Raw genomic sequence first — 19,617 nt, forward strand, 5'->3', positions numbered from 1 at the left:
GAACCGGAACTCTTGGCCCGTCATCGCTCGGCACGTGGATGCTCCAGTGACTCACTCCAGTAACTTACGAAACCTTGGCCTTACATAAGAAATGTGGGAAATGCAAATGTTGTTTTAGTGACGATTGAAACTAGATGCCTTCCATAAAACTCATCTGGTTGGAAATAAACCGTTGTTTACATAGGAGATGGGGCAGAAGTTTTGCCAAACACATAACATGTCATGTACTAAGATGTCCGGTATTTCCTTCCCAGTTTCTGAGAGATCCGGAACACTTGGCGCGTTCCACCTTGGATGGCACGTGGACAGCTCTGACTCACCCGAATAACTTACTTTGGAACGATTCATTGAGAGTACACGTTACGTTTGTCAGGGGAATAAATTGGGTTAATGTGTTGGACAACAATATAGATTTCGACGAAATCGTCGAGATGTCAATGTTATTGAGTGTTCTGTTTGTGATGGTTTATTTGGGTTGCTTTTTCCTTGAGAGATTTGGAGAATTGGAGCTATCAATAATGGTACTTAACCACTACAGTTGACAAACAGTTTCAAAATGATTTATTCTAATTTTGTTCCAGTTCTTTTAATTCACTTTTCTCATATTTCAGGCTTGAATTGATGAATTTATTATGATAGTAACGTTAATGTCACCATAAACTTAAGAGGATAGAACAATCTTCTCAAAAATCTTAAAAGGTGCGGTGAAGATAAACGTATTTATAAAGCCAGATTAGGTCGGATCGACGCTTAGCTTCCATTATCACGCTTCAGTGAAGATCGTGACATCCCGATAAGTGAAAATCGACCAACAAACATATTTACTGAAAATGTATAATTATTTAACACTATCAGTAAAATATGAAGATAAATATAGATTGTTTATTGCTGTCGTTGATGACATGATCAATAAACATATATTATAATTATTATTTAGATAATAAAGCATGCTTTCGGTCATGCTTTGTGGTGTTTGGACCATTGAAGTGTTACATTTTGAAAAAATAATCGGATAGTGACATTATTAAGATACTGTTATATTATTTTTTGTCACTTAATACAAACCCAAATCCGTGGGCAGAAAACAATACTACACTCAAGTTTTCTAGACTCGATTTCGAAAATGCATTTATAGAAGTTATCATAAATACTGGTTTCATATCATAAAATTAAAAGCACTCATGTAATCTGGAAAGCTCTTACAATGCAATCGTTAAGTACGCCTACATACGCGTGGTGCACGCGGTGGGCGACGCGTGCGCTGCCGAAGGTGAGCAAGCCGCGAGCTAAGTTGATGCTGTGCCAATCTCTTACGTACATATTTACTAGTGGGCAGAATAATAGATCATAAGATTTTTTGGCCACCTTTGGTTATGAAATTTTGGCTTAATATTATAGTTGTGATAGCATTTTTGCCAATTCAAGTGAAACCGGTAGCAACAACGAATAAAATAAACAACAAAATGCAATGGACGAAATTCAAGTATCTTATTGAGTACATATTATGAGAGGATTCAATTTTGATCCAGAGCTGACGATAAGAAACCATCAGAATAATCCAGAAAACTAGTTATCATTTACTTGTAAACAATATTAACAACGATGCCAATAACAGAGACCAAACAAACATCAATATTTCTAAATGAAAACAGCTTCTTATTTACCAGAGCTGGCTAGTCAACACTTTGCATTAAATACATAAAATATGTCTCAATACATGTGAAAAAAACAATAAACTCGTAAATTCACGGTACTTGTATACATTAGCCACAGCCACCTGTCGTATAATTAGTCTGCCATTGTTAGGCCGCCGGCGGTTAATTAAGATGCGCGAGTCGCTCCCATTGTGACGCGAGGATGCGCGAGCGCACGTTGATGTCGTATACAAGGACCCGCGCGCTGACAAGCCTACACCACTTATACAAATTTCAACTGAACAGACGCGAGTCAAACACACATTACACTAAATATGTGTGCGGCCTTGTTCGCTAGATTGATTTTTTTATTATTGTCAACTTCGTACATTTCAGGCACAAGGACAAGTTGCGCCTGTCTGTGTGCGCTCTGTGGTCAACACGCGGCCACGTGACTTGAATTTTGAATCGGTCAGCGTAGCTTGTTGCTAAATCTAAAAGGAGCACTCGAATAATATGAAGAAAATTTCTAAGACCTTGACGAGGACGATGGCTTATCTGAGGGCGCGATACAGGCTCACAAACATTTCGGCGGCATTGTGTAAAGTAAATAGACATGACCTTGGATATATCAAATGCTTGCCGGTCTCGCGAGATAACACACGCAGTAGCGTTACCTTGCTCGAAACGAATTTCTTTACGTGCGAAACAAGTTAGTGAAGTTGGTCGCACACCTTGGAAAAAATACCTATCACTGTCGCGTTGCGTAATTTGAAAGAGCACTGACCTGTGTAACCATGTCCCAGTAGAATCCGTCGAGCATGGACTTTCCATGTTGGTGTTGCCTGCAGAGGGCGGGCCACAGGGAGGCGCGGACAGGGCTGTTGATCGGCCACGAGTTCTCTCTGATGAGAAGCTTGAGCTCGCGCTTGCGGCCCTGGTGAATGAGGGGCTGGATCTCCTCAAACGATTTGAGGGGCGCTTTCTTGCCTGCGAATAACGGAGAGGGTAAGCACTGCGTCCAGATATGCGGGGTTTCGGAGACGGCGAGGGACTCCGCGCTGGGTGCGCGGAACGCGGCAGGTTCTATGTACATCGCACTGTAGGCGCGGGGCACATGCTTTCGGTGCGCGCGCGCCGCCGGCACTGCCGCCCGCCGCCGCAAGCTCGCCAGCCTCCGGAAAATGCGATAGCGCGCCCCAACACTGTCACACTTCCATTGTTTATCTGACCGTGTGACGCGCGCGCCGGTACAACAGACCATGCATATTCATTTTATATCAATAATTAATTACTTTCATTTAATTAAGGAACGCGATTAATACGAATAGACAAATAAAATATAGTTATTCAAAATTAATTACAGTGATTACTATTCTGACGTTGAGTTTAATTATTTATAGAGTCCCTTAATAATATTTCTCTATATACATTGTTCAACTGAAACATTTTTCATGAAAACTAAGTACCAACATACGTCAAGTAAACAACACGTAGATATCACACGATAACATCATGAACAGTCGTATTAATAGCAACAGAATCAAAGCAAAACGCAACGTTCTGGAGCGGTGCCAATAAAACGAAATTTTCGTATTGCATACGTAATCGTAGGTTGAGTCTTTGCGAACGGAGAGAAATAAAATGTATGAACATCGGTGTTGTGCCCTTTGCTCGACCCGACACCCGTCCTGAATGGTTCACATTCTATGTCAGTCTTGGTGCAAGTCGGAATGAACCGCTAAGTGTACGTTTATCGTTAAGAGGGCAACGACATCAGATTAAAAATGTACGCGTATTGATTATCCATTTGTGATTGAAAGGCTACTGAAATAGCTCTACAATACCTTGGTCAATGAATTCGTATGACGTGACATGGATCTAATTTGAAATCAATGTTGACTAATTTTGTTTTTTCGTTGGCCGATAGTCATTATATGCTAGTTAGTGATAATTGAAAGTTGTTTCATCGTTTCTTTTACAATTATTTTGTACAAAAAGAAAAATTTTAAATTATGTGTTGAGACCATTTACACAATTTAAGATAAAGGCATAAATAGTGAACAATTAACGCATTTACGAAAACCTCAGTTCACCTTAGTCAGTTAGCATAATAAAATCTGCAACTGTTTATAAAAATCCTCTGGAATAAATAGAAAAACTAACTTACAAAAAAAATATTTCTATATAAATGTGCACCGCGGTCTCAAACACCGTCACCAACCAGTTTAGTGTTAAGTCAACAAGTGTGATAAGACGAGGTTATCTACGAATGCAGTCGCCGACGAACCGCTGCGATTTACAGTCTAGACATTACTTACATTGAGTTATTACTCGGTTAGTTGCACCTCCATGTGCAATACAATCATTATTATAAAATTATATGTAATGTGACACCTAACAATGGAGAAATAGAATGAATATTGAATAGAAGAAAAAGTTGTTTTTAATGAATACTGTTTCAAGGTAATCTATGAATTTAATTTCATTATAATCTATGTATGTACTTGTATGTATGTTTGTTATGCTTGGAAAGGTTTAACCGCTGAACAGATTTTGATAAAATTTTGGAGTAGAGAATGATTTAAACGCACACCGCCTGGGCTGGTTCCATATGGCCCAGAATAAAGAATCTTGAATGGATTAGGGGCTTGAATGGGGCAGGGGGAATTTTAGGGGCTTGCCCAGCAGTGGGACACAGTAGGCTAGATAAATAAAAAAAACTATAAGATATTTCTCTCACCCAACAACCACACAGACGGAGACAAGAACAAAGGTTAATGTTATTATTAATTAACAGTACAGTCACGTTTATTGCCAAAAACAGAATATTGACTATTTTTTTGACCCAGTTAAACCAGTCAAACCGGTTAGGTTAACGTCACACATAATTAAGACTGGCCACGGTAGGTATATTAACACTGATAAGGCTAATGATTTTATTGATTTTCTACAGGGTTCCCATAAATGTTTTATCTGATAAATAAACCTTTGTGATAGTTTCGATTGTGTATCAATTAATGGAGGACTTTGGACGTTGGAGAAATAACTATTTGCCGTTGTATAACGACGGCTATCAGTGATACGAGTATGTAATTAAATCACAATAACGTAGGTATAGCTTTGTTTTTTTTATATAGAATGCAACTATTAAACTGTACATGTCAAGAATAAATAATAGTAATGAATGATTGTGGGAATCATAATGATTACATATTTAGTTCGGAATTTACTATTTAATTCTACTGTATGTGTGTAAGACATTCAAATGATCTTAAATAAGTGTAAGTCACACTTAGAAATAAAATTTTAAAATATAATATTCTTAAATAGGTGATTGTTTTTTTTTGCCTTTGGGTGACGAGATACATAGACAGACAAACAATCTAACATTTTATCTATTGGTGGGGTAATGCACATACATGCACCTTAAACTTCCTAAATAGTGATACGTCAAACATTTAATAAATATTCAAGTCTTGCAACATGAATATGCTCAACAACTTTGCACAGTCACTATGACAACTTTCCAAGCAACATACATAGTATCTTGTAGTAGGCACTGTTTATTTATACATTTTATATTGTAGGCTTTTCGTTGACTATCTCGTGACTAGGCTTATTATCGTAGTCTCGATGTCTGCGCAATATTACGAAACACTTTCAATGCGGTAGACTTAGTTTTTTCAGACTGTAAAAACAGTCAAAAAGCTTCAACTTCTATGCTTTATATTTAAAATAAAACTATATTACCCTGATGTAATTATTTGTTGTCGACGAGGCTTAGATAACTCTACAATACCCTAACTTCATTAGACAAGTTTTTTTGCTTAGTTTATGACACCATGCGACATTGTAAGATAATCATCTATACTTCTATATACTAATAAATAAAGCTGAAGAGTTTGTTTGTTTGTTTGAACGCGCTAATCTCAGGAACTACTGGTCCAAATTGAAAAATTCTGTTTGTGTTGAATAGACCATTCATCGAGGAAGGCTTTAGGCTATAAACTATCACGCTGCGACTAATAGGAGCTAAGATGTGTAAAATATGAAAAAAACCAGGCAGGTGTACCTAAATTATAACTTATATCTTCTACCCACGGGGACGAAGTCGCGGGCAACAGCTAGTAACGAATAAAAACCGTCTTGAGCGGGCATTAATGACGGACATTAAAAAAAAAGGCTGTATTTCCTAATACAATAACAAAGCGGCTCCTCTTTTTGGATATTTTGTCTGCAAGAGCTGGTGGCAGACCAAAGGTAGACGTAAACAAGTCTCTCATAGATTCTTGCAGACATTGATTACAATTTTTCATGATGATGACGTCAGAGCTAAAGTTCTTACGCATACCGTGGGTTAGTTTATTATTGGGTTTAAGATAACGTCTGTTTTATCTGATGTAGCTGTACTGTTGCTATTTTCGGAACATTATCGAGATAAATGCATTATTTCGCTATTTACGAGCATAATATGGAGATATTGCAGTGCCAGTGGATTAACAAAGACAATGCTGATTACAATAAAATTACATATCTGTATTTTTCGATTTAAAATGGAAATTAACTTAACCACAGACCAAGCCTTGAAAAAACATCAAAATTCGAAAATATACTCCAAACTACAAACAAATTTTCAAAATTTAATATCCGCTAACGTTAATTAAATTTCACGCAAAGCTATTACAAGTGGGCACTACGAACCAACACCTTCACCTTCGTTATCAGAATATTGAATAATACCCTTAGCATTCAACCAGGTTGAAATGTAACAACCTATCGATATACAAACAATGTTTTTAATAGCAATATTCCATGCCAATCTGAAAATGAATGTAATACTTTAACACTGTATTGTGTTAATGTTGAGTGCTTTCTGCTTATCATGGTACGCTAATAACTAATAATTGTGTCAGTAATTATAGAAGCTAATAATAGGACCAATATATGTACCAATCTTCAGGCTTATATTTTGAAATCCAGTCTTGGGATGCCGTAGGACTTCAATAACATACATTACATGTAAAACAGTATTGTTGAGAAATGCTTGTAAGCATAATATATAAACAATTACTTTACCACAGTCAATAAATCATTAAAATAATTTAGAAAGAAACAATCTGAAATGCTAAATTACTAATTCTTGTTACCATATACAAAGTCCAAATAAAGATTTTGATAATTATTTTTTGTATCTATTGGTGTCGCATTAGCAAGAGAACTAATGATACGGCCGCAAACCAGTAATTGAGTGTACACGCCTTCCATTCTTTTTCATCTTCATTTTGGTTACTGGCGTTGGAGTAGCCAGGGCATATATATTTTAGAATTTAATGACATCCTCTGTACAAAATCAAAGATATCATAAATGGAGAAATGTTTATAATATAACTTCAAAAGCCCGAGAATTAAACGGATGGTGAACATGATCGGCGGATATTGGAGCAGCCTGAGTTTCTGACGACGTTCAAAATTGAAAATCTTTTCAAGTACCTACAGACATATTCTTTACAAATTCTTAGAAATATTTGTTTGTATTTTTGTTTTATAAGATTAAAGGTCCTGCAATTAAAACACCTATGGTTCGATTCCCACCTCAAGAGAAATGTTTTTGTGACGAGTACGATCATTTGTTTGTCATTTCTGTGTCTGGGTGCAATTAATCTATATAATGTATGTATTTAAAAAATATTATGCTGTCAGTTACCTAGTACTCATAACACAAGCTTTGCTTAGTTTGAGACTAGACTGTGTGAAAGTTGTAAGATTTATTTTTTATAAAGTTCAGTACTCTACAAAGGTTTATAAAAGTAACATGAATTTCGAATTTGATCAAACATCTGTTGTCACGAATTACTTTACATTTCAGACCTGATCTACTAAAGGGATTCCCCTTAATATAATATCTATACTTAATATAATATAATATCTATATCTACTAATATATAAAGCTGAACAGTTTGTTTGTTTGAAAGCGCTAATCTCAGGAACTACTGGTCCAAATTGAAAAATCTTTTTTGTGTTGAATAGACCATTCATCGAGGAAGGCTTTAGGCTATAAACCATCACGCTGCGACTAGTAATATAATATACTAGCTGTTGCCCGCGACTTCGTCCCCGTGGGTAGAAGATATAAGTTATGATTTATACCTGCCCTGTATTTTCACATTTTCCATTGTCTCTTCGCTCCTATTAGTAGCAGCGTGATGGTTTATTGCCTAAAGCCTTCTTCAATGAATGGTCTATTCAAGACAAAAATAATTGAAAATAAAATAATGAGATTAGCGCGTTCAAACAAACAAACAAACTCTTCAGCTTTATATATTAGTATAGATGTAAATTGTAAACGTAAAATTATTCACTTGCAACAATTCTTTGTGTCTAAAACACTCGGCGAGTATACCGCGTGTATTTTTACATTTTAAGATTGTGCAAACCACCGAGCATCTGTTTACAAACGTATACGTACTCATGCAGGGCTGTCAACCACTGGGCAAACATTTTTTCAGGTGTGTAACAATTTAGTGAAATTTACTAAACGATACTGTTAGGTAATCAATTAGTTACGGTCATAACAGATAGAGATTTTTTAAGTATTTCATGGTGCTCCCGTATTATTTCTACAATACTGAAATTTTATTTATTTTGTATATTCAAATATAATTTTTAATGTCAGGAACTTGTTTCGCGGGTTATTAAATATTTTTGATGAATTAAGACATTGCATTCTATACGACAATTAAAGTAATTAACGTTAGAGTTTTCCCGCAAAATTATCTATGATTAACAAACACACTTAATTTTACACATAAATATTGTTTTATTGCGTAATTAATATAATTAAGCTGAGATTCGTGTAAATATTTTCTTGATATTATTTTAAAGTGAATCCTTTACATTATTAGGAACGTATCACACTTCTTCTTTTTTTTTCTCAGTTTAAAACATGAAAATGTCTTAGATTTAGATCTGACGGCTAACTAATGTGCTAGACTTAAGTGGCCTTCTGTTGTTTCTTCGTCCGATAGCACGTTACGTGATTCGTTTTAATGTATATGATTGCGCATTATCGTTAAAATAATCTTAATAAGGCATATATGCATGCAAATAAATCATAATAAAATTGTTAATCTTTTAATCCGTGAGAGTATGACGTCACACCGCTGCGCCGACGTCAAACGAATAGTGTATCGGCGCTTGCGCATTGAATATGTTAATTTATTAACAAACTTGGCACCTTCCAGTCTGATATTTACTAATTCAATAATTTACAAGTTTACATAAGGATATTTATGTAATTCTTTACATTTATGTGTGGATGAAGTATGAACTACGCTACTTCAGTTTTCTTGTAATAAATTTACTATAATTAAACTGTACCTGGATGTGGTTCAAAACTAGTCATAATAATACTAACATTGATCTACCTGTTTACGTGCCAAGACAAGCCAAGAGAGCAAAATAGCAGTTCACACTGGCTCAAAACTATACGTGGCAAAAAGTTCATAAGTGAATAAAAAAAGTTGGCAGAGATTTAGTAGAAAAAAACATTCAATAATACAAACAAAAAAGTAATCATTAAAACAGCCACAAAAAAAATACAACACAAAAATGCGCAGTGGCATCGAGTCTACAAAAAATACATGCCTAAAAAGTTGAATAAATAAAACAGTAAGTATATAATAACGTGTGAAGCGACAGCCCTAGATTAAAATAACACGATTACTAGTAAGCAACTCACGACTGACATCTACAGAGGTCGGATGAGATCCGATGCAATTAAATCTATCCGATGTTTACAAAGACTTGGCATAATCATTGACAGATGGCGTTACTTACTTACCTAATGTTTATTATTTTGTTTTCGTCCGCGCGCCGGCGAAACTCAGTCGCATGTTGTTTTAACATTTTATCCGACGTTTGTAACGTTATCTAGCATCTGCATGCACGCGATTATTTAATCAGGAATTGTAATACTAGTGTTAAGATAACATTTATGTTATACATACACACACGATTTACAATATTTTATTTATTAGCTAACACACTATTGATATATCTGTTCATGAATTCATTTCCATTTTGTTCATTTTTTTTCTTTTTTAATTTTTTAACTTCGCCTTTTGGCAGCCCTAAGCTTAGAGCACAAGGCAACATTATACGTTAGGGCAGCCTTAAATGAGCTGAGGCGTGCCTTTAGAGTTGAACTCAATGTATCGCTTGTGTAGGAACTTTAAGCGAGCTAGTTTCGATATTAATATGAAATTTCAAACTTTACCCGTGCCTGTAGAGAAAACTTATAAAGTGGAAAACTGGGACACGTGCTTAAGCGCGTATTAGTGCTCGAAGAAGCTCTTATACAAAATACCCTTCTTCTGACACAGGGGTGTTAAAGTATCAAGATGTACTATTTTTTTTAATAGTTAATTTTACATTATTTGGATGTCGTTTATGATTAAAATTGTCCTTGCTTTTATTCTTAATTTTAGACAAGGAGGTAATTACTGTAATTAGTAAGTATACCGATTCAGGAACAAGATTTTTATTTTTTAGATTATTAAAGAAGCTATTATGTAACTTTTTATTTTTTAGATTATTAAAGAAGCTATTATGTAACTTTGTGATGACTGACGAGTGATGACATTAGTGCTACTATTTAGCAAAGTTAAGATGACCATTGATAAGCGTATAATCTGATAATTTTTTAGACTTTGGAAACAAGCTGTCATGTTAAATCCAAAATGATAACAATCTAAGATTTACTTAACTCACAATAAGAAGATAACTTACGTGATACGCAGATAAAAAGTCAGTATTGTCGTGATCAGACAATTTACAGTGTGATACCGAATACAGTAGCATCGTGATAATCTATTTAATGTCTGTTGATGGACATAACTACATTAGGCGTGCTTGAAATTATTCCTTTACTTATATTCCATGTGAAATTTTATTTCATACTTGTAGTATTCAAGTAGCTGATGTTGTATACATATATTCGTCGTTTATTAGTTGGTTTCGACAATTTCGCTTCTTTGAGTCATCATATTTGTGTCGTCAGTGTTAAAACAATTGCTATCTAATGATAAGAATGTTGAATGTTGTGTGTACTACGTAAACTTATATCTAAACGAGTTTCGATTACAAGAATTGACCAACGACCACAACTTTTAGGCTACATGAAAGAAAAACATCTAAAGTCGGGGGCGCAAGGTCTGCAATGGAATAAATCTGCGATAAAAAAATAAATCCGTGATAATTCCATTAGAATCAAACCTAGTACAAAAAATACTGAATACGCCCTTTAGGGGATTACCCAGGTCTGACACATCACTGCAAAATAAATACTTAACGACATGAATTTGTTAAACAAAACCTCGATTAATACGCAATTAACCTTAAAAGTTTTTAGACATCTATCCGTCCCTTATTACTCTTGCTAAGTGAAAGAAAACCATGAATCCCAGCAGTTCAGAATCCAACGTTTTCAAACTCGAGTATAAGCATGATAAAATAGAGTAAAATATATCCTCGAAAATTTATAGACAGTATTTTGGTCGCCATTTCCAAATGACGTAGATACCTATTATCAGTTGTGTGTCACTGTACAATTAATCACAGGAGGACGTAACGGCTTTTCCTTAATCTGACGCAAATGACGCACTACTTGGTGATATTTAAACTATTGAGTTTTTGATGCAGTATTTATATGAAAGCGGAGTAGACGGAGGAACAGCAGAAATATTAACCAATCTGATTGCATATTCGTCGTTCCTCTTTTGTCAAGCAAACCTATTCTTCTCTGGTGAGCCTCGATTAGCTTCAAAGGACGAAGATTTTAAGGTAAAAAGTACTTACGGAATTTATTTCTTACATGGATGAGACTGAGTAGGTGTTATAAGGAAAAATGAACACATTCGTTAAGATTATTATGATATCAACAGAATAATTAACAGGATGATACTGTTGTTGTTATTTACAGTTGCCATCAAGAAAGAATAGAAGGGGTTTTCAGAAAATAAAGAGGGAAAAAGAATTTGATAGGTCGGCTTCTTAAAAAGGTTACATACAAATTCTTAGCTTATAAGTTAAGAGGAAAAAATATTAACCCCACGCCAGGGTGGCTCACTTGCGGGTTAGCGAATACAGATGCAATTAATATTTTGGAGTTAAGAGGGCCTAACATTGGCCCTACCACCTCTTAAAGTAAGGTTATTACTGTCGTTGGAAAGAGATGCTGCTATACGCTGTGTTATGCGATGTCACGCATCCATAACCATAAAAATACTGTTTTGAGCCTCTTCTTTACCATGCTTTGGTTTTCTAATAACATATATGTATCGTACCTTGTATTTTTCAGTTACATGATGACAAACATGAAATAGATCTTGATTTACTTTTTGTTCTACGAGATATGAAGATGATAGAGGTTGCGTATAAGGATAAGATACGAGAAAATACATGAGACACGTATCAACTTATTAACAATAAATAATACGATTGTTAACTGTCATTGAGGTAAATCGCTTCTAAATAATTGTTAAACCATAAAATTATATGTGTAATTGTTTTCTTGATACCTAGATGCGACAGTTATAGACCATTTAGGGATTAGGTTGGAAACAAAAAGGACTATTACTCATTTTTTATTTGCACTCAACAATTTCAAAAAGCATCTACGTTCAAAATGTACAAAACAGCGTCCTAGAAATAAATCAAATATGTATCAATTAAAACCATAAAATCAATTATTTAAAACAGAAAATGCTTACCAATTAACACAAAACATGTTAGACCTCACGAACGATATCTACCAACAACAAAATAATCTAACCATGAAGAAAATCATTAACAAAACCAAAAGTATAAATAAACACACAACATAATGATTCAAGGCGAATTGTTCCGAATCTCAGAAATCAGGAAGGAAGATATTTCGTTTTGATAACCGTCCAAAATTCTCAACAAGATCGACTCACGCGCATACCTGGAATTCCTACCGATTCCGATGCATCACGTCGAAACAAAATTAAGATTTATTGTACGACTTCTACGAGTGAATCCTGCGAGTACAGCTTTTGCATTTCAAATTATTAATTGTTTACAAAATAAACATCGTGAAGGATTCAAAGAAATTAACGTATTTGCCTTGAGACATTATGTTGAAGCTCAAAGGGTATACAAAAATAATTGTGTTGAATAAACGGAAGATTCTTTGAATTGTTTTCAGGTGATTAAAATTGCCAGAAACAACGAAAGGAAAAACTGAAACAAATTATTTTTGTTTTGATCGGGGTCATAGATACCTTGGAACTTAGGCCTGCCATACATGAGATTACGCCAGCTCTAACATCCGATAATTGACTCCCTTAACTCTATTTTCCAAGGACGCTTGTCTATCGACGAACATCTGTGATTTAATATAGCGGTATTCGATTAGCAACTATATAAAGTCTGGAAAAAGAGAGAAAGTTTCTCTCTCAGTAATATGCTTGCGTTGTATGTATAAGCATAATTGGTTTTCGTGAAAACCTAAATAACGGTAAACACATACAAGGTAAAACGAGACTCACTCTTCGTCCATTCCACGACACCCTCTACGGGAGATGACTTGCAAACTTGCTGAACCAACGTCATCACTAGACAAAACGTCACATTCCACCGAAAAACACCATCAATGAACCTTATCTGATAACAGACACGACTCAAAGTTCAAACACAACACTCAATCACGTATCACTTTACTTAGAAAGATAAGAATAATTGCCTTCTCGAATGTTAATTTAAAAAATCCGTAACAATAGATCAGATAAGGACTAGGTCACTAAGGGTGTAATTAAAACAATTAGCAACGAATTGATGAACAATGAGGAGGCTTGACTGATAGCCTGCTAAGTCGAACGGTGACTAAGCTGGAAGCAAACCGCTTGAGAATTATATTATACATTTATGAGGTAACTTCGATATTGGTTGCGTAAAATACGTAGAAGTATTAAAAAAACTAAAATTTGAAAATCCCTTGAAAATGCTTCTTTCAATAAGAAACAAAGGTTAAACGATTTTATGCAATTTTAAATAGTATTTCACTATTCCACAACTATTTCATCAGATTGATCTGGCAGCAAAAGATACAAAGTCCGAATCTTTCACTTGGACTTTGGACACACAGTAACATTCTCACGTTTTAAATCACAGAGGTAACTCCGAAAGCCTTTAAATTTAAATCCTATTCCAATACGAATTTGAATTCATCTATCTTATATCAAGGGCTTCTTATGCTCTGGATGGGCCCTGCCTTGCACAAAGTTATGCAATAAAATACCATACCGCCTTTCTCACGCTGACATTGCGATCTTAATTTGTTACGTCATCATTTCCATGGGAAGATTTGAAAGGGTACTCTCTCTTTGACACTGTCTCTATATTTTTTTGTTTTATTAGCGGTTAACCTGAGTATCGGTCATACTTGAATACGTGACAAATGTTTGCTTTAAGTAAGTTATGTGTATGATGATGAAATTGTTGAAATGAACTAGATTATCAGAACTAGATAGATTATAAAAAGACTTCCTCTTAACAGTCAAAAATAATTCTTTTAGAAACGAATAGACAGTGAGCAGAGTCACGTAGGCCAAAAGCAGACGTAACAGATCCGGTAAAACGGAAATTCTGAAATGCTTTAAACTTTATCGTTTGTTTTATCTTAGTGCGAAACAATAATTTTACCCACTAACGGCCGCTTTCTATATTCGATCTCAATCCCTAATTTACGGATCGAGATTGACATTTGAATCCATTTCCAACTTTTAGTGTTTCTATAACCGATCCATGGATCGTTTTGTCGATCTTTTTCTTCAATCTATCTTTGGGAGGGCGGATCGAGATTTTAGATTGGTATTTGTATGAAAGTGACAGTTATGCGTTTTCTATAACCGATCTCTGGTTTTGACAAATCGATTTTTGACATTTTTGATCTATAATCGCGATCCCCAATTTTTTACGGATTGTACTGAGAAATCTGTGAAAATGGAAATATTTTCAAGTGATAGTGATAGCGATCTTGAAGTATTAGCTCAGCTATCGGACTGGGATAGTAGTGACAGCGACGACAAACAAAATCTGTCCTCAAAATTTGTAATTGTGATTGTGATGTATCGAGTGGCTGTTTTTTTTTCTGCACTTTACTTGTAAACGGGGGTCAAGGATTTAAGCTGAAGACCAGCGGACGCTTAAACTTTTTTTCTTTCGGTATTATAGTTTTTGTGTACTAAGTACACTTTTACCAATATCTGTAATACTGGAATCAATAGATAACGATTATAATATTCTCGTTTTGATTTATTTATTTAAAACCATGAAGTATCATTACAGGGTTTACCCTAATGCGACAACTTAGAACTTAAACTAAACAAAAATTGCAACACATTACATTATTAAAAACACATAAACACGTCAGTCTGATTTTGAAGAAGTTGGTGGTGTGGAGAGCTCTTGTAAGAGGTGCTTTGGCGAGCAAATTTGTTCTCGCTGTAGGTGCGGGCTTCGCCGCCGCCACAAGAAGCGGTGTGTACCGGACACGCTCAAGCGCTGCAATACTTCCGGGTGATTCTCCACTCCACGAAGCACCTTCACCAAGAAGACGACCAGTGCAAACTCCCGTCTCATATACAGTTGATCATTGCCAACCATGCTCAGAACAAACAGAGTGGGATCCATGAGTAGGTAGAACGGATACACCCCATACAGTTTCTTGTACAGATGGCGCGTGAACTTATTCTGAACGCGTTCGAATATTGCCGCTGTATTCTATTCTATAACTGAGACATCGGAAAAACAAACAACAAATAAACTTGCGATTTTAAAATATATTATGTTAATGTCAAACTGACTGACAACTTTTCGATTGACTGACGTTCCGTTGCTGGTCAATAAACGTTTATTGTCGTTTATGCTTTTTCTAATCTTGAGGTAGAATTACAGAATTTTACCGCTACGACTTCCCAATCATTTATTTTTGTATTTTGTGCACTTTCTAGTGATTATACATAAAATAGATAAGCTTTAAGAAAAAAGTCACCATTTTACTCATTAATAATCGCTGAATTACTTTTTCTGCACATGCGTAAAACAAAACGTTTAGCAGGGCGATCTATCCGTTTTTTTTCGATGGATTTCGAGACGAGATCGATTAATGAAATGCAGATTCAAGCTCAATCAAGGGATTGAGTAAAATCTGGATTGATCGGAATCTTAGATTCGGGATCGAATATAGAAAGCGGCCGTTAGTCATAGTTCTTGAGATCCGTATCATTGATAGTTATTTGCACCTATGTGTGTATTCTGTACCTACATGTTGTTCAGCAATCTTCATATGTGTGTGAATATCTTTCTCAAATGGAAAATAGTAAACATGGTTGCCATTCAAGAATTTAAATAAAATACGTAGGTATAGACATTTTTTTTTTTATATTGCCACTATGCAACTACTGTGACTAAGATATCCCTACGTCGACAAATTGTAGAATGTCACGTTTAGTTTCAACACTCACGTTTGTGTCTTGTGACCACAAGTACTGCTATCAATATGTTGAAGTTATTCTTCTTATTGCAGACACTGTAAAACTTGTTAGGTTAGGTTAAGACCTTCGAAGGTCAGTTAATCGTTATTAAAGGTGGTTAAACCGACTTTGTTTCAACAACTCACTCATAATTTGTCTTTCTTGGCACGATTGTGTTAAATAAAATAAACCTAAATACTAGAATATTTTATTGTTGTAGTATTTTGTCCAATGCCAAAAAATAAATATTAAATAAACATCAAAAACTAAACCGTTGTTATTTGAATGAATGAGAACAAAAACATCAGACCAATTAGGGTGTATGTACTTTCGCCAGGTGGCGTGTTACCCCCACCATGCGCAGACGCATGGAATCGGACCATCGTCGCACCTTTTCGCTGATACAACAACACGCGGTTGTACTACGTTGTTACTGCTTACATTTTGTTCTTTACGTATTATTACACTAGTTTTGATTAATGCAAACCTTATAATTAAAAAAAAGGTTTCATTAAAAACACTGTGTTATTTTTATGAAACTTAGGCAATAAGGAATAGTTTCGAAAGTACGACAAAAAATACATTTTGCCTATTGCTAAACTACTTTAAAAAGAGTAGACTCGCGAGATACAGTTATAGCATTTACTTTACAATATAAGTACATTAAGAAGTAATAAAATATGAAATTGTGTTCAAACGTATATTATTCATTTATACGCCATTACAAAATTCTAATGGTGCAAACCAGGTCATGAATGTTTTTGTTGTATTATTAATGGTCAGGAAACAATGAGCTAGATATAATAATAATATGTATTTAGTTATATAACTGTATAAAGAACCATAACACATTGTTATTTTATATAAGAATAATATTTTACGCAGTGAATACAATCTTGAGACTTTTATAACCACATTTTTTTGCATAATATAATGTTATTCTAGACAGAGGTTATTTCAAAAATCATAATTCTTATAAAACAGGAGCTACCATTAAAAAAATCGTATACAATGAATTGGTAATGTATTTTTTTCTATCAATACCCAATTACGGCGAAAGGCGCGTTCAAAAAATTATATTTTAATAGTGAAAGATCCTTCCGCGTATTAATCCAGATAACAATACTTAAGAAAACTATAAACTGGTACAGAATATCTTATCATGAGTACTTAAGATATGCTCGTTATCACTGGCTTAGATTTCCTCACTGATAAAGATCATTACTAAGATGAGAATAGTTTGCCAGCCATTGATAGCAAACATTGTGTCCCGACCTAGATATCTCTTGAATACTAATATAACATATTGTTTAAAATAGAATATTCTAGTGATAACTGTGTGATATGAGGCCTAATTTATGCGTAGACGCGTCGTATGTTCTGGAGACAATTTATTTTGTTGATTATCGATTGCACGCGTGGATAAATAAGAGGAAACTAGAAATTTTAATCTCCTTTTTTAAAAAAACCCAAAAACTACTCAGATTTGCCGTTAAGGTCCTATGTCCTTTTCCGGTACGAAAATCAAAAGAAGCGCGTAGGTGCGTACCGTTCGGGGGCGTACCCAGATTGGGAACGTTCCGGCAAAACCCAGACTAACGAATAAGAACTAAACAGTACTAAAAACCTTCAGAATGATATTCAAGACAATAGTGACCTAACACATTTTATGGGCACATTTAATATACCGTTAAATATGGATATTATGTCACCTTCAATGCCGTTCATTTTACGATTCTGACTAGATCTTTAATACGATGCCTTTAAATGCACAGTTTGCAAGTCCACAGTGCATATCCAGGTGTTCAGTTCCATGGTAAGTGGCCAGGGCTCTACGCACTTGTATGGCTACCGCTTTAAAGCATTTTCTTTTCAAATGACAGCCTATTATCCATTTCTACTCTAAATTTTATATTTTTCGTAGTGCAGTAGCACTTGATTCTACAATCCAGTACAACCATGAACAAGTGCACGTTTTTTAGTCGTTACGAGAAAAAATGGGGCAAAACTATATGAGTGAGCTACAGTAACGATACAAAGCAACTACGCCGATGACTGATCGTTTGTCAATTAAAGAAGAATAGTAAAATATTGGCCAGACAGCGGTTTGTAACTGTACTAACTGCCCAATTGTAGTTGATTGACAAAAGTGATTACGGAAATATTCTCTCACGATCGTTCATTGTAGTTGAAAGGACCATCTATAGCTGTAGCGCGTTAGCAGAACAAATCAATGTTTAATATAAGTTTGAATGAGAACAACAAGAAACAATAATCGATTTCAAAGAAATGTAAACGGAGAAAAGAAAAAAAGTGACGGAACATTAAATTCTGACCCAAAAGAATAAGGAATTCAGGTTGGTGATTATATTACAGAACAAATAAAAAAAAATAATGTTAAAGGAACAATGTGAATGTATATAAACGATGTTATTTCTAAGATGTTGTTAGACTAGACAAGATACTTTAATGAAAATGCAATAAAACCAATCTAGATTCCATTAAATCTCTTATAAATATACAAAAACTCTGTCTATATAAATTGTTTAGACAATTCAGCTTAATTCTTTCTATTGGCAACACACATATAAACAGTTGCATCCAATCTCGATCTGAGGCTGAATAAATTACAGTCATTAAACTTATTATTCATTAGAAAGAACTTTCTCCTCTCGTATGTTATGTACAACTGGCGGAATTTAACAAAAACCTGTACGAAATTGTTTTAACATTCGAAAAATTACAATAAGTCAATTACGTATTCATGGGATGGCAATAAACGTTATAAATTCGCATGATGTCAGTCAGTTAGAACAAGTATGGTTGTGCTCTTATGGTCCTCATGATTCAGTGCTCTCAGGAAGTGATTTTTTTATATTAGATGGTAAGGCCTAGGGTAAAAAACGAGGGCATTTCAAAAAACATCCAGTGCCCAAAAACTGAAATAGTAATAAATATGACACGTATTGTCCATCCATAGAATTGCAAATATCATTACTAATCGCGTTATCTCGAAGGTAAACACTACGACGGAAACAAAATATTGATTTAAAAATGTAAAAGGGAAATCTTTACGACTTTTGTTCTGCATTATTCTCCATAAAAACGACTATGGAACGAATCTTCAAAGTATTTCGTGTATACGAATGAAGCGAAGCAAATCTTCATAATTTATGGCCCATTTCCTTTTTATTTTACCCCCTTTTTTATTTTATATGTATAAAGGGGTAAGGTTCTTCACGACCCTTTACCAATTGCGTTACCCGGGTACCGAACAGAATTCACGTTACCCGAAAATACTAAAATCTTTTAACGGAGTGAAGAAACTGCTGTGGAGTTAGGGTTTGATCCTAAAAGACCAAGAGATGGAGAGCATTAGGACCTAGACAACAAGCCATTATAAAAGGACCACTCTGACCAATGGA

General features: G+C 34.8%; 1 protein-coding gene across 9 annotated transcripts in view; it reads right to left on the reverse strand.

Annotated features, from left to right (window-relative positions):
• The window catches only part of LOC113506912 (TBC1 domain family member 24), an 82,496-nt gene that overhangs the window by 58,770 nt on the left and 4,109 nt on the right, over positions 1-19,617 (reverse strand). For 5 of the 9 annotated variants that reach the window (XM_026889753.1, XM_026889755.1, XM_026889756.1 and 2 more), the window contains exon 1: positions 2,422-2,913. In XM_026889753.1, coding sequence (XP_026745554.1) covers positions 2,422-2,898 — 477 coding nt within the window. In that variant the 5' untranslated portion in view covers positions 2,899-2,913. Of the gene's footprint in view, positions 1-2,421; positions 2,914-13,207; positions 13,388-19,617 lie in introns of those variants that run through there. The other 4 variants (XM_026889761.1, XM_026889758.1, XM_026889759.1 and 1 more) reach the window with 2 other exon arrangements.

Source organism: Trichoplusia ni, unplaced genomic scaffold (genome assembly GCF_003590095.1).
Source record: "Trichoplusia ni isolate ovarian cell line Hi5 unplaced genomic scaffold, tn1 tig00000119, whole genome shotgun sequence".
Classification (NCBI taxonomy): domain Eukaryota; kingdom Metazoa; phylum Arthropoda; class Insecta; order Lepidoptera; family Noctuidae; genus Trichoplusia; species Trichoplusia ni.